Below are 23,871 nucleotides of genomic sequence, written 5' to 3'. Positions count from 1 at the left end.
GCTTGAGCGAGAACGAAGGCAGACATCTCTTTTTTGGACTTTTCTGCTTGAGCTGGAGCTTTCGACTCGTTTCCCCCTAATACATAGTTTTTAGTGACTTGATCAATATTTATTTCCAGTTTCTCCTCTTTTTTTCTCGAACGAGTTTTTTGTCATGTATTTACAAATGCTTTTCGCTTAAGGTTTTATTACTTTACTTGGTTGATTAAAAGTGTTAGAGGATCAGGGAATGAATGATTAAGAAGGAGCTTTCGGCCAAGAATTTTAAGGCTGAAAGGCATCTCAAGATGAAACGGCAATGATATAATTAGTAGCGTGTGAAATTATCTACAGAAAATTCTCATGAAGTTTGGTTAAGCTTTTTCACATATTTTAGTATTTTATCCTTATTTTTTTATTGTCCTCAATTATTTTTCTACTTTTCCGGAATAAAAAAAATATATATATGAAGATATTTTAATAGACGTGACGCCTCGATTATATATACACAGACTGTTGAAATAATCCTCTTGAGTGGTAAGAAAAGCATTGGAAAGAGAATTAATTATTACCCCAAAAATTCTAAGATTTGATATGGAAATAGTGTATTAATTATTATAACCGTGATTAGAACCTTATTTCAGTAAATTAAATCTTAACTATGAATACTGGAATATGACATTTCTCTTCTATCCAAGTAAAGAAATTGCGGAAATGAAAACAAGAAAAGTTAGAGAGAAGTCTCATCCTTAAGTATATTTCTTTTTATTTACTTCCTCCATTCAAATTACTTGTCATACTTTCTTTTTCGAAAGTCAATTTAATTTATCTTTTAGACTACTTCTCAAAAATATTTATTTTCCTAGCAATCAGCTAAAAGATAAGCTCGGCCTGACAGGTAAAAAATAAGTTTGGCCAAACATGACATGTTTGTTTAAATTTTCAAAGGTTGACTGACATGTAACAGTTAAGAAAAGACAAAAGACAGCCGTCGAGGCAGGAAATCCCAGGTACCCCAAAATCCAGGGGAAACAACATCCTCCTCCTACTACTCTACCCTTTTTTCCATGTTTCGAATCTCTTATTACTCTTTCCCTCCTTGTAGATTTCCTCAATATCAATCTTCCATGTAACCCATAACTCTATCATACGTTACCTATCTCATTTATTTAATTACCCCAAAAAAGGGGGGAAAAAAAAGTTAAAGAAACAGTCACTTTTGTGGACAAAATTTGAATATGTTGATGAAACGCTATTGGGTGACTCTGGTATGCATTTTACTGTTATTTTTGGGCTTTACGAGTAGTTCAATTGAGGGAATTTTTGATGGGGTTACGCTAGCTCCGGCCAGGAGGAATCTGCTGTCATCAGAATTAAAGTTAGTTTCTGTTCTTGATATTTTTGAGAGTTTCCATTTGAATTTGTGGTTGGTATTGTTAGTTTTTTAATTATTTGTGCAAAGATATAGGGATTTTATGGAGTTCTTGGAGAAAATTCTCAGCTGCAAAGATAAAGACTCCTGCTTTATTGTTGCTATTGGGGGATTCTTTTTAATGTTTGTAGTTCATTTTATACTTGTGCATATTTTGGATTGGAATTGGCATAATACGTAGATAGACACCTTAACTTGGCCTCAACTGGCAACTAAAGACTCTAACTTTGAGAATGCTTATCTAGACACCTCAACTTGTGGACACCCGACGCTGACATGGCGCATAAATTTTGAAAGTGTCTAGATGATCATTTTGTAAGTTGAACTGTTCAACTGACACAGTGGAGATTAGTTGAGGTGTCTAGATGTGCATTCTCAAAGTTAGAGTGTTTAGTTGCTAGTTGAGGCCAAGTTAAGGTGCCTTTGGAGTTTGGTTTAAATTACCCCTGCAGTGGCTTCAACTGGCAACTAAAGACTCCAACTTTGACAATGCTTATCTAGACACCTCAACTCATGGACACCCGACGCTGACATGGCACATAAATTTTGAAAGTGTCTCGATGATCATTTTGTAAGTTGAACTGTTCAACTGACACAGTGGAGACTAGTTGAGGTGTCTAGATGTGCATTCTCAAAGTTAGAGTGTTTAGTTGCTAGTTGTGGCCAAGTTAAGGTGCCTTTGGAGTTTGGTTTAAATTACCCCTGCAGTGGCTTTTCCCATGTTTTCTTATGCGTCTTGAAGCTAAAGAATTGGGTCATCATTAAATATGCTCCATTTCTACTGACTGTATAAGACTTGTTTTGACTAATTCTGGTGTCACGTCAGTTAATACATAATTCAGTCAAGATTTGTCTTTAGTTTGTGTTTTATTCAAACATATATGTTATTCTAGTTTCCTTATACACTCGAACTAGAAGAGTAAAGAGTTTTATGCTCCTTTTTTTAGTGATCAGGAAAATGGATGTTTGTTCATCCTGCCATTCTTTTCTTTTCATTTCTCTCTGTTTGAAAACCGTGCCAACTACAATGGTAATAATTTTAGGATTTCTAGTTTTGAAACTGCAGGATACTCTTGGATGGAGATCAGTTTCTATAAAAACCCGAATCCTAGTTGGTTATTAGTTTATGTCTTACCTTGTAATTTAGAATCTAAATATGTGCAAAATGGCGTTCTTATGAGTGAGCGGATAGGATCTACAGAGACTCAGTTATTATGGATCATATGTTTTGATAATTGTAATGCTTGATGCATCCTTGACTTCTCGAAAAACGAACAGGATCTAGGAGAAACTATCACTGACATTTCTGCTTGTCTCTTGAACCCAGAAACATTCTATTTGATGTCTTTGTAGGTAAATCAACTAATTTTCCGCAAACTGCATGCATGAACTTTAAACTAGATTCCCTTTAGAAATGATAAACTAAAGCTCTTTTTATTTGTTTGTTCCCTTTTTTCATTCCAAGTTCACGTAGCGTCATACTGATAACTTGATATACTTGTGGTGTGCTTACTGATTCATTAAATTTATTTGGCTTTGTTTTTTGCTACACTTTCTCGAACCAGGAAACCTGAGACAGCACTGTTTGCTGAACCAGATGGTACAGTTTATTTAAGGGAGCAAAATAGCTTAAATACTATGAAACCACCACTCTGGTCATTTAGATCCGGGCCACCAATCTACTCTTCTTATCAGGCTCCTGTTAACTACAATAACAGCAGGGAGGCATCATCTGATATAGGAAGTGGTTACTTCATTGACTGTGGTGGGGATGACTGGGAATTGTATGCACACAACAGGCTTGGTAAATTGGTATTGTCTCTAAATTTTATGCAAGTCTTTTCTGTGCAAATTTGGTGCTATACAAAGAGAGAAATATCCACTTAATTGATTGATAATGAGGCATGATACCATTTTTTTTGAGAAAGGTAACAGAAAAACGGTTTCGAATAATGAGGCATGACATTAACTAATACAGTATTAACAACTACACCTCCATCTAGCTTAACAAAATGAAATGAATATTCCCCTAGTTTGAAAAATATTTGAGACCTCCCCGTTTTAACGTTCACAACACGAAGGTGTTAATTTTGATCATGATTTGACCAATATACCCTCCTTTTTACGTAGTGGTTGATCCAGGGCAATTTTGGAATTAGATTCAGTTTTAACAATAGTGTATAAATGGAAAAAAGTAAAAAAGAAGAAAAAGAAAAAGAAAAAAGAAAAGTTAGCTAAGAAGCGGCTGGTCTCATATCCATTCTCTTTTAATGTATATTTGTAAAAAGTGTTAGTGTTAAGTCTATTCTTCTTTTCATAGGTAAATTAGTGGAAAGCCTCAACAAGAGGGGAGGTCATAGGTTTATCTCAAACTGAGTGGATGCCCACGTAGTTTTTCCAATTGGAGAGTTCCAAGTAAGTTACCTATTATTATAGGAGGAAAAGTAAAACTAAGCGAACGCGTCAAGTCCAATATTTTGTTGATGTTTATATACAACTTGGGGCTGATGTGAATGGACCTGCTAAAGCCTAAAATGACAGATATATCTGTTTCGTCAGTCCTTAGGTATGTTGTCAGCAAGTTTGAAGCGATGACCATCCTCAAACTTTTAGAAGTAGTGCCTCCAGGTCTACACTTTTGGGATTTATGTGGTCCATCAAAACTTTAATTTCTCTGTTTTCCTTTATTTGCAGTTTTCCCTGTCTGATATTGAAGATTAGCGCTAAAGACATATTATTCAAATTGATGATACTCCATTTGCCAATAGTTAGTCATGGTTTTAGAAGACATTTGTGTTTGGTCCTACATTTTTGTTGTCATTTGCTTCTAGTCTCTTATTTATTACTCCTTATTTTTATACAGAAACTTATGAAGAGTATTGATGAGTATATTAGTTCAACTCCACAAATAGCTGAGGATGGCGGAATTGTTCTGGGATCTAAAAGAACTACTGCATTTCTGGTTGATGCTAAGACTGGACGCCTGATTTACACATATAAGATGCCTGACTCTCCACCAACTCAGGAAAATGACACTAGTTTTCATCATAATGGCACCATTGGCGGAGAAAGTCTGCCCGGATACACGCTTTACATCACCAGGACAGACTATGCATTAACATCCTTTATTCCAAACTCAGACAAAGTGTTGTGGAACATGACGGTTGCTGAAATGGGGGCTGCTGCTCTTTGCAAAGTTGAGGACGCATTTAATGGGGATATTATGGAGTCTGACAAATCTGAACCTGATGTACATTTCAATATGCCATTGCCATGTCACTCAAGGGCCCTTATCTACAGACGTCGAAGTCATGATAACAATCTCCTCCCAGGGGCTCATCCTCAGGGTATGCTGCCAAATCCAGATCCTCCTTTACAACCAAATGTTGATAATGCAGCTATGCCTGTGTCCGGTAGCACTTCCCTCTTAAAAGATATTATAAGAAAAACTATGTTTGGCATATTGGTGGTGTTCATAATTTTATTAATCAAAAGAAAAAATAATCGTGATTTAGTGGCTGAACTCAAGTTGGATAGAGAACTTGGGAACCCACATTCACCAAATGTACCTTCAAAAAGGAAGAAATCTCGGAAGTCTGGGAACAATGGGAGCAATGGCGTTAAAAGTGATAAAGACACCTCTTCTGGTTCTGGACTTAAATATGCAGACGTGGATGCTGATAATAAACTGTTGTTGAACCTTTTTGAACCAAGTATCTGTAGCAAAGGTGGACGCTCTATTGGTAAATTGTTCGTCTCCAGTACAGAGATTGCTAAAGGGAGCAATGGTACAGTTGTCTTTGAAGGAATTTATGAAGGCCGTGCAGTTGCGGTGAAAAGGCTTGTCCGGGCACATCATGATATTGCCTTCAAAGAGATAAAGAATCTTATTGCATCTGATCGACATTCAAATATCGTTCGGTGGTATGGTGTGGAACAAGACCAAGATTTTGTTTATCTTGCGTTGGAACGCTGCATTTGCAGCTTGAGTGACCTTATTCAGATTCACGCTGGCACTTTAGAAAATGCATGTCCTAACCAGAACTTGGATGGAGAATCTACAAAGCATAGAATTTATTTGGACAATTTGAAGGGTATTTTTCTGGATACTGACTTAATGAAGGAAAATGGTTGTCCTTCACCTCTGTTGCTCAAATTGATGAGGTTCGTTGAATAATTTCATAACAACCTTGACTTTTGTGCCTCTTATCATTGTTTTATGGTATATGAGGGTACTTTGCAATCCATTACATGATGACTTGAAGAAAGGTTGAGCTTAGTTTACCCATCCTTAAAAAGTTTTCTGCATCTTGCATTTCCCGACTGTCATCTTACAAAGGCCTAAACTGTTGTTGGTTAATAAGCGCTTAGAAGATGCATATTTCTGTTTCCGTGCATAGAAATTCTAATCTGTGCCCTGGTAGTGGATGTACATAAATTTGATCTGGAAAACCATTTTTCATTTTTATCTTTTGATTCCTTACAATGTTCTGAATTCCAATCTGATTGGGCATGCACACTTTTATTTGTTCTGATTTTCTTTCCGGAGGACAGGGATGTGGTTTCTGGCCTTGTGCATCTTCATGATCTGGGGATCATTCATCGAGACCTGAAGCCCCAAAATGTTCTGATAATTAAGGAAAGATTCTTATGTGCTAAGCTTTCTGATATGGGAATCAGCAAGCGCCTCATCGGAGATATGTCTTCATTGGGTCATCATGCAACAGGCAAGTAATTATCAAGTAGCTTTTACATTAGCTGCTAGTGCATGATAAATGTATGTTCAGTCCCACCATCATTAGGTATGCTCCATTATCTAGTAATTTCCATGAGACATTGAGCATTGCTATGCCATGCTATGCGTCTATGGCACACTTTATTGTCGTCCTTGCTGCAAACAGGAGAAGATCTCTTGACTGACAGTTGAGGTCAATTCTAACACCAGGCTATTCTTTAGTGGCCTTGAGCTTTTAAATTTTCTCGGATCACTGCTCCTGCTGCCTGAACATGATGTCTTTAACTTTTAACGCTTAATTCCCACCGTTCTTACTTAGCAACAATTTTTTGTAGGTTATGGAAGTTCGGGATGGCAAGCTCCTGAACAGCTTCTTCATGGACGTCAAACACGTGCTGTTGATATGTTCAGTCTGGGCTCTGTTCTGTTTTTCTGTGTGACTGGTGGTAGTCATCCCTTTGGAAGCCCTCTTGAGCGTGACATTAATATTACAAAGAATAAAGTTGATCTTTTCTTGGTGGAACACATCCCTGAAGCTGTGGATCTGTTTTCTCGTTTGTTAGATCCCAATGCTGAATTGAGGTAAGAAGTGCAAATGTTTTTGAGTTTATATGATAAAAATTCTATCACATCCCGCACATGCCAATAATTTTGGATAAATTTAGAATTCGAGATTGACCATGACCATCCTTGTAGCTAGTTATGGCTAGAAAATCTCTTTGATTTGCAATGCTACTTTCTAATACTCCTCCACTTAGCCTTTATTTTTTGGTTCAAAAAGAGTGTCCACTTACCAAATCAAGAAAGAATTAACCTTATTTTTCCAAATTTTCCCTTATTAAGTGTTAGGTGACCAAATCCCAATACCTATTTAATTAGGGGTAATTTAGTCAAATTACCTATTTTTGTCTTGGAGTTAGTATTTTCGTAAGGGGTGTGTAAATGGCTAAGTGGACACTCTTTTTGAACCGGAGGGAGTAATGTTTATGAAGATGACTATAACCTTTTTATCTCCCTTTAGAATTGCAGCTCCTGCATGGTGATATTCAAAATTCAAAGAGTATTTTAAGCTTATTCAGCATAATAAGAAGGAAAGCGTAATGATTATGACTATTAGCAGGTGTAGTTTTCAACTTTAGCTAAATACAACTTGTCAACAAAAAATTCAGCTCAATTTATAAGTAATGTGCTTAATAAGTTTCCGACACATTTGACATTTTAAGTAGGCTGTACAATTATTTCTTCAGTGCTGTTCAGGAATGCAGGAAACATCTCTGTATCAGTATTACATATTTTATTCTCTTTAGATCTTAGAAATCCACTACGTATAAAAAGATTCTTAGAAAATCCAGTACTAAATAGGGGCTAGAGTCGGAGCCCTAATTTTGCATACTTGAGGTCCAAGGCTTGATCCTCACAGAAGACCCATAGGCACCCCTTCCCCTACCCTGGGCCACCAATAGCCCTGCCAAAAGATGATCTTTTTTTTTTTTTTTTTTTTTTTTTAAAAAAAAAAAAGAATAAAAAGGAAAGAAAAAACAGACAAAATGAAAGAAAGAAGAAAAAGAGAATTAGAGGTTTGTGCTTCATGAATTGCTAACTATCCAAGCGCATTGAGGCGTGGTTGGTGTTGACTTCTTGTTGTTGTTGTTTTTAATCAATATACAATTAACATTGTATTGGGAAAACTGCTAAAAAGTAGCACATGTTCTTCCAGTAGATATGTACACTGCCCCTGCCCATTGCTAAACTCCTGTTCTTTTTCTCCTTGTAAAAGACCAAAGGCAGTTGAGGTGCTCGTTCATCCTTTCTTTTGGACTGCTGAGATGCGACTGTCATTTCTTCGCGACTCAAGCGACAGGGTGGAACTCGAAGACAGGGAGGCGTTTTCTGATCTTCTGAAAGCATTAGAAGGTACAGCGCCAGTTGCTTTGGGTGGAAGATGGGACGAGAAGATGGAACCTCCTTTCCTAAAGAATATTGGCCATTACAGGCGATATAGGTTTGACAGTGTTCGTGATTTGCTGCGTGTCATGCGGAACAAGCTAAATCATTACAGAGAGCTTCCCACCAAAATTCAGGTTAGTTTTCATCAATTGGTATAATACTTGTTGTTATTCAACAAATTAGAGAATTTGTTCCGTGCGTTGCGTGGGGTTTTAGAAGACATGAGTAAACTCCTCAAGTAATTTTTTTTTTTTTTTTTTTTTTTGTAATTTAGCCAAGACAGAAAATAGAGAATTTCTCCTGTTTATATACATACAAAACTGAATTCTATGATCTTATTAAACAATATAGTTCGTTTTATTAGAATTAAAACTTAGAAATGTGGGTTCACATAGATGTTAGACAATCATGTTAAAACATAATAACTAAGAAATCACAAGGCCAAGTAAACCCTCAATTTAATAACCAGAAGACACCAAAAACTTACATAAAAAATGATCTTGGAAACCTATTTGTAGGCATCTTTAGTTTTAAAACAGAACAAATTTGGTTTTGAAAGCCAACAGGATCTATGAAAACCAACTTAAATTTTTTGGCTCTAAATTACATATTGAGTAGCATGAAATAGAAAGATCCTGCAGGGGGCTATAATATTTTCCCATAATATTTTCCATCTCTAATGGCCTCATAACCATATATATTATAGATAAAATGAAAATTGTACTTAGACAATTGTGAATTTAGTTATTAGAGAATTTATTCACCAGTAATCTGATACATAAAGAGCTTATACATTAGAGATTCAAAGTTTAGTTAGAAACAATTAAAAAAGACAAATAAAGGAGCACACAACGAAAGTTATCTGGCAAAAGAATTGTGACAAAGCTAGTCATGGCTGCAAAAAAAAAAGGGTGGGACACTCATTTCCTTCTAAATTCTGACTGTCCCTCTGGCTTCGTTATGCTGCTTGGTTAATGTCCGTGCCTAAAAGAGACGAAAAACATATGTGAACATAAAAGGACTTTGATTTAAATCCAATAGCCATTTTACATGATTAGCGAGAAGAAGAGTATGATGTATCCTAACAAAATACCGAGATACGGAGTACTATACTATGGTATTTATTTTATTCTTGATTGACATTTTATTTTCCGATATTTTGTGGTAAAATACTGAGAAACCAACTAAGGGAAAGAGAAATATACCTTGATATCTAAAAAGTTGATGTGGAAAAAACCAAAGGGAAAAGGATTATACGGCAGTTGCTATGGGTCTTATTAATCCACATAACAAATTTGCTTTGATGATGAGAGCTGTTTTTGGTGGTATTAGTGTCAATCTGAGCTACACCTCCCGTTAAAAAATGAAGAATTGGTATTGGAAATTGAAGAAATTCCAAAGTATTAAGCAAACAAACCAATCACGAAATGATTTGCTAAAACAAGATATGTGCAAGTTCTCAATCAATCAATCAAAAAGGGAATTATGGGAGAAACTGTAACCTGTGAATGTGATACCAATATACAACTATTAAGCATGAATGGTGGAAGACAGAAGGCCATGTAATAAACTCTGATTAAAATATTTTGGAGGTCATGAATATAAAAGGCATGGGAGTTATGGAGTATGGACATTTTTAAGAATAGAAATCATGGTGATAAAGAGGTTTTAATGGAAAAGGCATGGCGTGACTTTTCTGCAGTAGCACATAAATAAATGAATTTAGTACAAATTAATCGCATTAATTATAGGGAAAGAAAAAGGATTTTAAAAAATATTTTAGAGATTAAAAACTCAAAAAAAAGGAGAAAAAAGATAAATGCGTTTCTTGGTCTGGTGCCACATCACCTTGTCAATTTCTAGCTTTATTTTATATATATATATATATATATATATATATATATATATATATATAGATTGGTGTATACTTATATTTGGGCCAAGAATTTCCTTTTGAGGTTTAAATTTTCTGATGGGACATCTGCAACAAGCAATTATGCTTTGAGGTTTTTGTTGAAGTATTGGTGCTTGGAAATCTCTTAGGTCTTTCTCCAACCCACCCCCCAAAAAGGGAAGTAAAAAGAATAATTTCATCATGGCAATTCGTTATCATCTCAAAAAAAAAAAAAAAATCATCATGGCATTATTTTATTGGGCGATATTGTTCGATGAGGAATTGGTAATGGTAAAGGTACCGATCTACTCGGAGTTGATTTCTTGTCTTCTACATTATATTACTGGATCATTACATATATATTCAGAAAGCTTCATTGGACTTTAGACCGTCATGAAGGTTGCTCACTAAGATTTTCGGACTTTTTCCTCCGAATTTAATGTACCGTTTTATTTGCTGAATTTTGTTGTATCTCAACTTCATTTCAGGAAATTTTAGGAGCTGTACCAGAAGGATTTGATGGCTATTTTAGGAGTCGGTTTCCCCAACTACTAATAGAAGTATATAAAGTGATGTCAGAATACTGCAAGGATGAAGACTGTTTTCAGAAGTACTTCACAAGCAGTGAACTCTAGACTCCTCCAGATAGCATCTGAATCTTGTTCCATTCTTACATTACATGTATGATGTATGATGTAATTATAGTCTAAATATGTAAATATGAACCTGAGCTGGTGGGAGGTGCCGGATAGCTGTCCTGATATCACTGTTATAGGAAAAGAAAAAATAATGTAAATATGAAATCAACTTGTGTAATGTTTATAAAGTATGTTTACCAACATTTTTTTTTTTTTTGATGTTGGGAGATGTTTTTATTTCCTGCATTATTAACTGATGTTTACAGAACAGAAAACTCACCTATTTTAAATTTCCCCTCTTTCGGGATCTTTAACCTTGAAAGCCGTTCATGTCAACAACTAGTAAATAAGCTGGGTGGCAGAACTAGTTCTCGAAAATTACTGTTTGGTAATGCTGAAACTTGAATAAATATTTTTAAATTTTCACTTTAATGCTCACTTTCTTTCATCACTAAGTTTCAAACTGACTTATGAAGACTTGGGAGGTGACTGTTGCCATAGGAAAGAGGGCCGGTGGCCAAGTCAATTGAGTCTTAACATTTTACTTATTAGTCATTATTCATCTCAAGCCAAACACCTTGTTTAGAGAAGGCTTGAAGTACGCATACATATGGATCAGCAGGGTTTGGCATTGATAGGGAACTTCTAATGCTAGAGAAACTATTTTTTTTTTTTTTGTAATATTGGACTGGGATAGACTTAAATGGAGCGTAGCGGACAATAAATATCATATAATCGACCTCAACTAGCTTGCCGTTGTAGTAGTTGTATTTGATACAGTTCAGCACTGTGTACATAAATATACACTCGACCTATATAATTACGTTTGAGGAAGAATGGTAGATATTTGTTGATGAACTACACAGATTCTCCAAAACTTACAACCCTATTTGAGTATATCTCAGAACGGTCAATCCTTGAACCATTTACTGATGCATCTTGATCAATACTTCTAGCTGAAGTTGCATCCAGTTGCCTTCGTTTGGATCGAGACCTCACTGACTCTTCCTTCTCGTCAACAAAAGAAAAGAATGTCTGGAGGCGTCCTGATCTCGAGCTTCCACCAGAGGACTCGGAATTGGGGTAATATTGGCAATATTGGCATGCTATCTTTACAAAATATATGAGCAGAGCCAGAAAACATGCTAACCCACATATAAAGAATAGACCTGAGAAACTTTTCAGCTGAAGCCTGTCCACTGCAAGCTTTGTATTCTGTGAAGTGCAAGCTATTCCAGAAAGCCATTTATCATGGATCCTTTGAAGTTCCCCATTCTCTGATAGTTTCAGAAGTGCTGTTGACATGTCAATTGCTAGAGGAGAGTCCCTAGGGAAAGCCTAGGAGAAACAATGAAAAGAAATTAGTAATAGTAAGCAAACAGTATTCTCAAATGCATTAGTGCTCATCTAAAGGCAATTAATCGTCCTAAACATGATTTTGTGTAGTTTGAGGTGATCCGAATACCTGAAGTGTATGTAGTTCTGTTTAGCATGCTTGCTTAGACAAGGATTCGAGGTAACGGAGACCTTAAGCTTTGATGCTTGTCTTTCAAAGGCGTATTTCTAAACAACGATTTGTCAGCCTGGTCCATGTGTTGGGACAAGCGTGTGCTTGGCAGAATCAATGATTTTTGGGCCAGCCGCATATACTTTAGTTTACAAGTATGCTATTACATTCGTTTGATGGAATATGATGGAGAGGAAAGGCAGTTATAAATTAAAGGCTTAAGTGACTAAAACGCCCCCAAACTTTAAACGAATTGCAACTTTAGTACCCAAATTATTGGGGCACTTCAAGACACCCCTAAACTTGGCAAAATGGATTTTAATTCATCCCCGAGCTGCCACGTGGCACTTGCAATTTTATTTTTTTAAAGAAAAGAAAAATCAATTTTGGAAAATTCATAAAAAATTATAAATTTTAAAAATCAGAAAAAACTATTATTTTTTTTAAATGTGGAAAACCCAACAACAACAGCCCAGTGAAATCCCACATCTTGGGGTCTGGGGAGGGTATAATGTACGCAGACCTTACTCCTACCAAGGTAGGATGGCTGTTTCCGAGAGACCCTCGGCTCAATAGAAGCATAAAAAGGGGGTCAGATAAGGTTAAAAGATTTAAAACGATATTGCAATGAAATAATGCAAGCGACACAGTAAAACAGGATAATCAAGGAATTCAAAGCGATATGGAAATGCAAATCACGAAAGCGACATAGATAAAATAGAGTAATCAAAGTACAGAAAGTAGCAAATAATAACATAAATCAAAGCACAAGAAATTATAATGCGCTAATGCGCCTACTAATAAGGAAAGATAACGAGACTTATATACTAGCCTTCTACCCTAATGTGGGTCCTCCACACCTTCCTATCTAAGGTCATGTCCTCGGTAAGCTGTAACTGCGTCATGTCCTGTCTAATCACCTCTCCCCAATATTTCTTTGGCCTACCCCTACCTCTTCTGAAACCATCCATGGCTAACCTCTCACACCTCCGCACTGGGGCATCTATGTCTCTCCTCTTCACATGCCCAAACCATCTCAGTCGCATTTCCCGCATCTTGTCTTCCACCGAGGCCACTCCCACCTTATCCCGAATAGCCTCATTTCTAATCCTGTCGCTCCTAGTGTGCCCACACATCCATCTCAACATTCTCATCTCGGCAACTTTCATCTTTTGAACGTGAGAGATCTTAACTGGCCAACACTCCGCCCCATACAACATAGCCGGTCTAACCACCACTCTGTAGAACTTGCCCTTCAGTTGTGGTGGCACCTTCTTGTCACATAGCACTCCTGAAGCTAGCCTCCATTTCATCCACCCTACCCCAATACGATGTGTGACATCATCATCAATCTCTCCGCTGCCTTGCATGATAGACCCAAGGTACTTGAAACTACTTTTCTTTTGGATGGCCTGAGCACCAAGCCTAACTTCCACGCCAACCTCCTGGGGTGTCTCACTGAACTTACACTCTAAGTACTCTGTCTTGGTCCTACTCAGCTTAAATCCTTTAGACTCCAAGGTATGTCTCCAATCCTCCAGCTTAGCGTTAACTCCGCTACGAGTCTCATCGATCAGGACTATGTCGTCCGCGAAAAGCATACACCATGGCACCTCACCTTGAATTTGTCGCGTCAATCTATCCATCACCAAGGCAAATAAAAACGGACTAAAAGCTGATCCTTGATGCAACCCCATCACAACTGGAAAGTGCTCTGAGTCCCCTCCTACTGTCCTTACTCTAGTTTTGGCTTCCTCATACATGTCCTTGATCACCCTAATGTATGCTACAGGTACACCTTTAGCCTCCAAACATCTCCATAGGATTTCTCTTGGAACTTTATCGTAAGCCTTTTCTAGGTCGATGAATACCATATGCAAGTCCCTCTTCCTCTCCCTATACTGCTCCACCAGTCTCCTCACAAGATGAATGGCTTCTGTAGTTGAGCGTCCCGGCATAAATCCGAACTGGTTCTCTGAAATAGACACGCCTCTCCTCACCCTCATCTCCACCACTTTCATAAATGTGGAAAACCCATTTTTTAAAAATAAATCTGGAACTTTTTAAATCTTGAAAACTGAGAAACCCGTTATTTTTTTTTTAAAAAATCTGGAAATTTTATTTTTTTTTATTAAAAAACCTGGACTTTTAAAAAATCTGAAAAAACTAAATAAACCCATTTTTCTAAAAAATAATCTGAAAAATTGAATTTTTGATTAAAAACCTCGACTTTTTTAAAATCTGGGATACTGATTTTTTTAAGAATAAAGTGGAAAACTGATAATTTTTTCCTAGATTTAAAAACTAATCTAAATTTCCGGGATTATTTTTTTAAAAAAAATGGGTTTTCTACATTTTTAAAAAAAATCAGTTTTTCCAGTTTTTTTTTTTTTTTTTTTTTTTTTAAAGAAGTTTCTTAAAAGAATCATGAAAATTTGAATTTTTTAGGACACTTTTCAAAAAATATCAAGTTTTCATTTTTTTTTTAAAATCCATTTTTTATAGATATTTTAATTAAAACTGTAGTTTTTCAGTTTTTTTTTAATCAAATTTTCCAGATTTAAAATAAATATTTCATTGTTCCAGATTTTTTATAAAAAAAATCAGTTTTACGTTTTTTTCAAAACAATTTATTTATGTGGAGGACACATAGGATGAAAATGCCATGTGGCATTAATATTTTACACGTGGAGGCCACATAAGCCTTATTTTACAGCTGGACCCGTGAGTGACTACACTCACTCCGGGTCATGAGCTCAGGGGTGTAATAAAACCCATTTAGCCGAGTTTAGGGGTGTCTTGAAGTCCATCAATAGTTTGGGGACTGAAGTTGCAAAACGTGCCAAGTTGAGGGACGTTTTAGTCACTTAAGCCTAAATTAAAAGAGACGACCAAGCCAAATACACAAACTTAGTATCTTTACTCTATTCGGTTCCTTTTACATTCTAAACCCATTGACCCCTATGTTTTGAAGGCACCAAAAAACAAAAAAACAAAAAAGAGAAAAATACAAGCCTAGACAAGGACAAATTTTTGTGAGCAAGCACCATGTTATGTCAGAAGTGACATACTGACCACCCAAATTTTCAGGTCTCCTTTCGAGCTGACAGTAGTATGCTTCACCTTCATAAGCATGTTTCAAGCAGAATCATTCCTTATAACTAAGGAACCATGGAGAAAGCCATGCACCACTACAAAATATTCTTTCTCAGCATATTTGCATGTATTAGATGTAGAGACTTCTCATGCATCATCAATTTCCTTAGTTTAGTTATCTTGAATTCACAGGATCTCTTTATGTTGTTAATAATATTGACAGCTGATAGTATAGTCAACTGGTCACAGTGTGAGATAAATTCACAAAACGCAAGTTCACATGTATAGGATATGTGAAGTTGACAAAGACATGTAAAAGAAAAAAGGTGAAGTGGACAGAGAACTACTTACAAACCCCCATCCATTTTTTGTGAATTCTTGACCGAGAATACTGAATTGGCAATGCGATGAGAGAAAAAGCTCCATATATGCACGCTCATCTACTATAGCAGCAACACCACCATGGCTAGGACCATCTTTTAAAGCTTTAGCATACTCTTCTGGCAGGTTAAGAGGAACAAGTCTAGATTCATCAATGTGAAGTTCTTCAATCAGATAGTTGCGGGCAAATGAACCCAACTGATAACCAATGGGTTCCTTTGTATTCAATAAACTTTCTATTCCTGTAATTGGTGAAGAAAGCTTCTGCACAGTAAGAATTGAGGTGAGACTGGCAGTATAACTTGAGTTTATTATCAAAACCACAAATAGCCATATAAGGAGGACAATGCGGCCAAGGGTGCTGACAGTGTTTTCTCCTGCACACCAAATTGTTCTCTGTTATAGAAGCTCATTCAAGTGTTAGGTCAGAAGTAACTCAATCAGCATAAGTTACTTACTTTGGGCAGTAAAGAGAGTTGAAAAGCTGAACCTGCAAAAGAGTTTTACATGAAAAAGGTCAAAAGTTTGATATTCCAGGAAAGATAGTAAAATTTGGCATACAGAATGAAAGATAGTAAATCTCTGCTAATTTAGTAGTTAATGTTTAACTCACCATAGAACAGTGACAATCTGTTTACTTGGAGGTCCACGAAAATCATCATTCAACCTGTGTTCCAAAATCCAAATTACAGTGCCCACAATTAAGAAAAAAACACCAGTGACAAACCACATCCTAGGAGTAAATGGCCTGAGAAAAGCCCAAGCATTAGAGTTCTGCTGCTTAACTGGTGCCACTACAACTAGCCCAGATTCAATATATGGTTGAGTGAAATCAACCATTTTTGTTCGATTAGTTGTAATTGCTATGTCACCTATGGCTGCATCATAAACCTAAAATAAAAGACCAAGTAGATATAGTTAGAAAGTACAATGTTAAATTGATACTACAATAGAACCTTGGTAGTCTTATATACTCACTCCTGCTGTGATTAAGCGCACTAGCTCTGTATCATCTGGATTTTCGCGCCCATCCCCAAAGGCAATTAGCTTGTAAGGGACAGCATAAGGCAATAAGTTTATGGCAGTAGTGAAGACTTCAATACAGTATCCTCTGAATGAGTCAGTGCCTGGTACTTTTCCAACAAATTCAGGAAAGCTAGCTCGGTGAGGGACTCCAATTTGCAGTTGTCTCCCATTGTTTGGGAAAACCCATCCACGAGGTTTCTCAGTTGTTTGTCCAGGCCAGATTATACTATGTAGCTGTTGATTTGAAGAGGAACGATTTGGCGGCTTGGAGTAGAGTGTTTCAGGAGGCACAATTGATAAACCAGAATAGCTAGACCAATAACCAACTTTCCGAAAACCTGTACCGACCACATTAATGACTTCAAAAGCAGGACGGAAAAGATTCTTATCAGAAGTGAAACTATATGGTCCTGTTACACCTGTCATATTAACCTTAAAAATGTTGTCCAGCAATAACTTCCCTCCATTAAAGATGCTCATAGAATCAAGATTCAGACTTCCACTATTCTGTTCAGTTAGTCTTTGATCCTTGGAAAATGAAACATTTCCACCCTGGTTAAAGAATTCATTGATGGCACGTGCAAGTAGCCACACAGTATCATAAGCATAGAGCCCATAAGTAGACAACCCGGAAGGTCCAGTAACTCCTGCCTCCTTTGTCAAATTGCTCCACCGTGAGACAAATTTCTGTTTCAATTCTGAACGTGGAGTGTGTATACGCAAGGTGATAGCACCTTCAAGGTTCTCTTTTTTATCTGGAGGAAGGGGACCGGAAGTGTCAAGGATAGCTGAGAGCCAATGTGTAGCAATCCATACATATCCATTATCTATCATCCCCAGATACCGTGCCATAGAGAATATTTCCAGACCCTTTGAAGGATAAGTGTGAACAACCATAATTCGTGACTCTCTCAAAGCAACCTGAACCAAAACATCCCGGGCATCATCCAATGTTGCACCAGGTTTCATAGCTGCTTTGTAGGAGATCGAACATCGTCTCTTGGCCAGCTCATCTGCTAATGCAGCTATACCATTTCTTCCAAAATCATCATCAATATATATCGCAATGACTTCTCTCCATTCGTAATGATCGATCATTTCAGCTATTGCTGCCATCTGAAACATATCACTTGGGGAAGTTCTAACGAAAAACGGGTACTGAAGCGAAGAAAGAGTTGGGTCTGTGGCTGCAAAAGATAATAGAGGGACCTGGAGCTCATTCGCGATGTTTGATACCACATGAGCTATAACAGAAGATTGGGGGCCTACAATGGCCACAGTATCCGTCTCCATGAAACGGATAGCTGTTATACAAAAGAAACAATTTACATATAACACTCAAGATTATAACACAAAAACAACAGAATGATAGATGTAGCAAAGGGCTTACCCTCAACTATTCCAAGAAATCCACTGGAATTACTATCCAATGTTATCATATTCAACTTAGTTCCTCCAAGAACATTTGGATTGGAATTTATATCTTCCACAGCAGCTTCAACAGCAATTTTGGAAACTTTCCCAACGATGGAGTTCAAAGATAGCATACACCCAATGTTCACAACTTTAGGCCTTGCAGGAAGAGTTGAATTAACCCCTTCTGTACAATACCCATTGTAGAGAACTATCAAAATCAATGTCCAAAATAGTTTCATAGTGAACTTGGGGACAAAAATGTGCAATCTTGATCCTGCCAGGCACAAATAGGAACAATTTAGTAAATCTACCATAACTCTTTCATTAACAGACAATATACATAGTAAGCAATGAGATCAAGAATTCAAAACACACCCTCAAAAAGCATCCTAATTTACAGAAACTGATGTGGAGTCCAAGCAAACCAAAACAGAGCAAAAAACATATATGTAGTTAAAACTGTGAAAGCATATTAAAAAGGAAAAAGAAGAAGAAGAAGAAGAAGAAGGGGGTACCCTCAGTTTCCCACTAGAAGGACATGAACAGTAATTTCCCACCTAGGAACAGGCTGAGTGTGAAATGAGGCATATCCCATGAGGAGATAATGGAGCAGACAAATAGAATATAGTAACTCACAAAAGGTCATTTAGAATAGGAAAAAGAGCAGAGCAAAATCTTGAGAAAATATGTGTGGTAGCGACAAGATATTTACTTACAAGACACCAAAGTGCCATGAAAAGTGGAAAGGGGAAGAACCGGAAATAGAAGGAAAGGAAAAAAAAAACTATTTTTGTCAAGTGGGATTCTGCTTTTCCCCACTAAAGCATAAACGCAAAGCAAACAAAATCAACTAAGCACATCTTGAGTTTCAACTAAAGAGAAAAAAGTGAACTTTCCTAGTATGTTGCTTTCACCTTTTTCTTACCTACTGTACCACTTAGTTCATGTATGGCTTACAAAATCTGTATTTGCTATATTGTTAGGAAGTTAAAGATAATTGAAAGTGAAACCCGGTATCCATTGCCAAGAAAATTGGATGGTGTAATTATAGGAAACAAAACAAGTGTGCTGATTGTTCATCTGTAGGACCAAATGAGGAAGACGACAGAGACGCATGGAAAAAATGTGCGTGTCTTTTAAGTAAACTAGACGGCGTATGCCGTGCAGCTCACGGTCTAACGCTCTAGAATATAGTGCATTTACGTGTACGTAGTTATTTTTGAATAGTGATAATATATATATATATATATATATATATATATATATTATATATATATATATAAGTATATATTAGGTTCAAAATACGATTAATATAACATCGTAGTTTATCCTCCGTATCTAAAATTTTATTATATTAATGTTTGCTATGAACACAAAATCGATAAATTTATTAATAATTTTTAAAAGAGAAGACTTGTTTAAAAGGAAACTATTTTCTTCTCTTTGAGATAAAATAATAGCAATATTTAAGCATCAGTTGATACTTTCAATTTTAATTCGATTAATTTAAAGGTGAAAGGTCTGCGTACACTCTACCCTCCCCAGACCCCACGATGTGGGATTTCACTGGGTTGTTATTGTTGTTGTTGTTGTTGTAATTTAAAAGTGTAAAATACTTATTATTTTTTATCAAATTTTGATTTGGACAATTCTAATTTAAATTATTAAATTAATTTTACATGTTTAAAACGAAACAAAGTAGAAATTGATTTTTTATTTAAACGAAGAAATACTATTTTTTAATTTTTAGTAAATATTCTCGGTTTAGCTCATTTTACTTGTCATGTTGTCTTTTGCATGGTTTTTTAAGAAAACGTCGATTAGAATTATAATTTGACTAATTTACCTTATTCATTATTTGATCTGCATTTGATATATATTTTTTTACGACATTAATTTCTTTTCACATTTATTAGAGTAAGAATAAAAATAAAAAAGTAATTAAATTCTATCTTATTTTAAAATATAAATATTTTAAGTATATTTATTTTAGTAAACATAGCAAATAAATGACATGGCGGAATAGCAAATACAACAGTTTAATATCTAGATTAGATCTCAGGCTAATATAAAAAAAGAAAGAAAATTGTATGGTTTGACTACTTAACCTTTTGAAGAAAAGCAATTTCATGGATTGAAACGCACGTGGTAATGAATTCATCATTATTGACTTAATGAGATACATTGAAAATTACATGAATATTGTTTGATTTTTTAATAGGGGGTGCACTTTTTTTTTTTTGACATTATTAATTTGCACTATTTTTATGCATATATATATATATTATTTTATTTTTCAAAACACGATTAATATAACATTGTAGTTTGTATTCCGTATCTAAAACTTTATTATATTAGTGTTTACTATGAATACAAAGTCTGCACTTTTTTTTTTTACATTATTTTTTTTTTAATATGGGGTTCACTTTTTTTTTTTTATATTACTTGATTTTGTTAATATGGGATCCACTTTTTTTTACCGTGAGTTTGGAGATGGTGGGATCCACTTTTTTTTTATATTGCTTGATGTCGTTTAGTATGGGGTCCACCCTTTATGGGGTGCACTTTTTTTTTTTGGACATTATTAGTTTGTACTATTTTTATGCATATAATATATATACATATACTATGTTCAAAACACGATTATTATAACATTATAGTTTGTGCTCCGTATCTAAAACTTTATTATATTAGTGTTTACTACGAATATAAATTCTGCACTTTTTTTTTTATATTGCTTGATTTTGATAATATGGGGTCCACTTTTTTTTTCCATGAGTTTGGAGATGGTGAGTTCCATTTTTTTCTTCCTTTTTTTTATTGCTCGGTGTTATTTAGTATGGGGCCCACCCCCTCCCCCCCCTTTTTTTAAGGGACAACGGACGATGAAGCATGGGTCTAAACCCATGCTTTATATAATTTTTTTATATTGCTTGGTGTTGTTTAGTATGGGGCCCACCCTTTTGGACATTATTAGTTTGCACTATTTTTATGCATATATATATAGATATACTATGTTCAAAACACGATTAATATAACATTATAGTTCCTGCTCCGTATCTAAAACTTTATTATATTAGTGTTTGCTATGAATACAAAGTCTGTACTTTTTTTTTTTACATTGTTTATTTTTTTAATATGGAATTCACTTTTTTTTTTTTATATATTGTTTGATTTTGTCAATATGGGATACTATGTTCAAAACACGATTAATATAACATTGTAGTTTGTGCTCCGTATCTAAAATTTTATTATACTAGTGTTTGCTACGAATACAAAGTCTGCACTCTTTTTTTTTACATTATTTGTTTTTTTAATATGAGATTCACTTTTTTTTTATATTGCTTGATTTTGTTAATATGGAGTCCACCTTTTTTTTTCCCGTGAGTTTGGAGATAGTGGGTTCCACTTTATTTACTTTTTTTTAAAAATATTGGTTGGTGTTTTTTTTTTTTTTTAATATTGGTTGGTGTTTAATATGGGGACCACACTTTTTTTTAAATGCTTAATTGGTTGGTGTTTTTTTGAATTTTTTAATATTGGTTGGTGTTTAATATGGGGACCACACTTTTTTTTTAAAGTATTTTAAGTATGTTGTTGTAGAATAATTTCATTTGCTCCCACTAATGGGTTGATACTCATGTGGCAATAAATCCAACATTATTGATTTAATTGTTTGGTTTTCTAAGCACTTTTGTATTTTAAGTATGTTGTTGTACAATAATTCCATTTGCTCCCTCTAATGGGTTGATACGCATGTGACAATGAATCCATCAGGCTATATGGGCCCACAATTTTTTTTTCAAAAATTGGAAAACGGATATATAAGTATTTTAAGTATGTTGCTGTACAATAATTTCATTAGCTCCCACTAATGGGTTGATACGCATGTGGCAATAAATCCATCATTATTGATTTAATTGTTTGATTTTCTAAGCATTTTTGTATTTTAAGTATGTTACTGTACAATAATTTCATTTGTTCCCTCTAATGGGTTGATACGCATGTGGCAATGAATCAATTATTATTGATTTAATTGTTTGATTTTCTAAGAACTTTTTTTTTAAACATTGTTTATTTTTTTAATATGGGATTTACTTTTTTTTTTTTAATATTGCTTGATTTTGTTAATATGGGATCCACTTTTTTTTTCCCGTGAGTTTGGATGTGGTGGGTTCCACTTTTTTTTTCTTCTCTTTTTTTTATTAATGGTTGGTGTTTAAATATTAGTAGTTGTTTAAAATATGTGGGCCATAATTTTTTTTAAATATTAGTAGTTGTTTAAAATATGTGGGCCCACAATTTTAAGAAAAAAATATTAGTAGTTGTTTAAAATATTTAAAATATGTGGGCCCACAATATATTTTTTGGGCTCACAAACGGACGACGAAAAGGCACCCAACTGGTGCTTCTAAATAGTAGTTTTTAAAAATATTAGTAATTGTTTAAAATATGTGGGCCCACAATATTTTTTTTTTGAACCCACAAACGGACGACGAAAAGGCACCCAACTGGTGCTTCTAAATAGTAGTTATTTGTGTGACAGTACAAATAAATTTGTATGAACACTTTGGTATGTTCACTTTGGTTCAACATAGTATCGGATTTGTCCATTGAACTATGACATACCGTATCCAAAAGGAAGATTGTACATCCTTACCGACTTAGAGCCCGTTTGGATTAGCTGAAAAAAATATTTTTAGATATAAGTGCTGAAACTATTTTGTAAGTGCTGAAAATTATTTTATAAATAAGTATTTACGTGTTTGAATAAAAATGCTTAAAGGATTTTTAGAAGTAAGGATAATATTGAAATTAATAGAAAATATAAGGGATAAAAGGATAAAGTTGTTGGTCAAACCAAAATGACTTTTAAGTCAAAAAATATAAGATGGGGTTGAGAAACTTCTTGATTTTGGCTTATTTAAGCACTTTTTGATTTAATTTAAGTTATTTTCTATTTTATCAAACACTTAAATAAATTTAAAAAATAGCTTATAAGCTGGTTTAATCATCTTATAAGCCAATCTAAACGGGCTCTTAAGTGTCTTTAATGAAATCTATCTCTTTATCGGAGTTTGACTCTCATCACATATCTGTTAAGTCCTGGTCCAACTAGTTTCTAAGGACATCTTTTACTATTGTAATCACTATTCGACTTCTACATGTCTAATGTCATGATTGTATAATTGTTCCAGAACTACTCACTATGTTATGGTTGGGAACTTAGGCATGTGGACTCGCATGTCACGGACCATGGCTGTCCGTGTATCAAATTTACAAATTATCAGCTAGTAGTTTGATGGAATAAGATTATTAGGTCCAGCGAGTTCCTCTGCCTTAATAATAGGGATGATATTTTCATATAGTTTTTGTTTAAGATGTCATATGCACTCGTTATTCAAACCTTGTCAATTTAAAAGACTGCCACTCTTTCTCATTGGGGCAATTCGCTGGAATACCCTTATTTTGGGGTGGTCTTTAATTTTTGCCCAGCAAATTAGTGATCTTTAATTTTTGTCATTCCCCTAATACCATGAGGTTTGGAGTTCAAATCCTAGCTTATTCAAAAAAAAAAAATTCACAAGGCAGAGTTTTCTAGCAAAGTTAGGCCTATTCGGACAAAAGTTAGGCCTCATGCAAAATTTTGAATGCAAAAAACCAAAGTTAGGCCTCAGGCATAGTTTTGCAAGCCATCAGGCATAGTTGGCCTGCAAACTCTACTTGCAGAAAGAGTTTTGAGTTTTTAATGCAAAACTCTCCTGCAGGCAGAGCTTTGCAAGCCAAAGTTAGGCCTCAAGCATAGTTTTGCAAGCCATT

At 35.2% G+C, this 23,871-nt stretch overlaps 2 protein-coding genes across 8 annotated transcripts; one reads left to right on the top strand and one right to left on the bottom strand.

Annotated features, from left to right (window-relative positions):
* The first annotated feature begins 879 nt into the window (after positions 1-879).
* LOC132621729 (serine/threonine-protein kinase/endoribonuclease IRE1a) lies at positions 880-10,828 on the top strand. Of its 3 annotated transcripts, none has more exons than XM_060336104.1 (7): positions 880-989; positions 2,977-3,223; positions 4,275-5,575; positions 5,966-6,138; positions 6,482-6,728; positions 7,924-8,227; positions 10,476-10,828. In XM_060336104.1, exons 2-7 carry the CDS (start codon positions 3,050-3,052, stop codon positions 10,620-10,622), a joined length of 2,346 nt encoding a protein of 781 aa, XP_060192087.1. In that variant the 5' UTR covers positions 880-989; positions 2,977-3,049; the 3' UTR covers positions 10,623-10,828. The 3 variants fall into 3 exon arrangements, with proteins under 3 accessions (XP_060192087.1, XP_060192086.1, XP_060192088.1); XM_060336103.1 differs by lacking the exon at positions 880-989 and adding an exon at positions 997-1,357; XM_060336105.1 differs by lacking the exons at positions 880-989; positions 2,977-3,223 and adding an exon at positions 1,220-1,357.
* Positions 10,829-11,321: 493 nt separating this feature from the next.
* LOC132621728 (glutamate receptor 3.6-like) lies at positions 11,322-19,131 on the bottom strand. 5 transcript variants are annotated; one of them, XM_060336100.1, is made up of 7 exons: positions 18,977-19,131; positions 18,026-18,325; positions 16,588-17,939; positions 16,223-16,500; positions 16,068-16,099; positions 15,580-15,986; positions 11,322-11,963 (listed from the first exon to the last, which is right to left on the bottom strand). In XM_060336100.1, exons 2-7 carry the CDS (start codon positions 18,288-18,290, stop codon positions 11,484-11,486), a joined length of 2,814 nt encoding a protein of 937 aa, XP_060192083.1. In that variant the 5' UTR covers positions 18,291-18,325; positions 18,977-19,131; the 3' UTR covers positions 11,322-11,483. The 5 variants fall into 5 exon arrangements, with proteins under 5 accessions (XP_060192083.1, XP_060192085.1, XP_060192082.1 ...); XM_060336102.1 differs by having other exon boundaries at positions 18,966-19,083; XM_060336099.1 differs by lacking the exon at positions 18,977-19,131 and adding an exon at positions 18,567-18,951.
* Between the last annotated feature and the right edge of the window lie 4,740 nt (positions 19,132-23,871).

The sequence above is a fragment of the Lycium barbarum genome, chromosome 12 (genome assembly GCF_019175385.1).
Source record: "Lycium barbarum isolate Lr01 chromosome 12, ASM1917538v2, whole genome shotgun sequence".
Classification (NCBI taxonomy): domain Eukaryota; kingdom Viridiplantae; phylum Streptophyta; class Magnoliopsida; order Solanales; family Solanaceae; genus Lycium; species Lycium barbarum.
Note: the sequence above shows the minus strand (reverse complement) of the source record. Positions and strands in the feature narration are given on the sequence as shown.

What these genes read in the sequence shown, in the direction of transcription:
- LOC132621729 (XM_060336103.1), top strand. Translation starts at nt 1,218, where the DNA reads ATGTTGATGAAACGCTATTGGGTGACTCTGGTATGCATTTTACTGTTA. An exon ending in CTGTTGCTCAAATTGATGAG is followed by an intron (nt 5,576 to 5,965) that starts GTTCGTTGAATA and finishes TCCGGAGGACAG; the next exon opens with GGATGTGGTTTCTGGCCTTG. An exon ending in AGCTTCCCACCAAAATTCAG is followed by an intron (nt 8,228 to 10,475) that starts GTTAGTTTTCAT and finishes ACTTCATTTCAG; the next exon opens with GAAATTTTAGGAGCTGTACC.
- LOC132621728 (XM_060336097.1), bottom strand. Translation starts at nt 18,639, where the DNA reads ATGCCTCATTTCACACTCAGCCTGTTCCTAG. An exon ending in CACACTCAGCCTGTTCCTAG is followed by an intron (nt 18,326 to 18,608) that starts GTGGGAAATTAC and finishes TGTGCCTGGCAG; the next exon opens with GATCAAGATTGCACATTTTT. An exon ending in ATTTCTTGGAATAGTTGAGG is followed by an intron (nt 17,940 to 18,025) that starts GTAAGCCCTTTG and finishes TTTGTATAACAG; the next exon opens with CTATCCGTTTCATGGAGACG.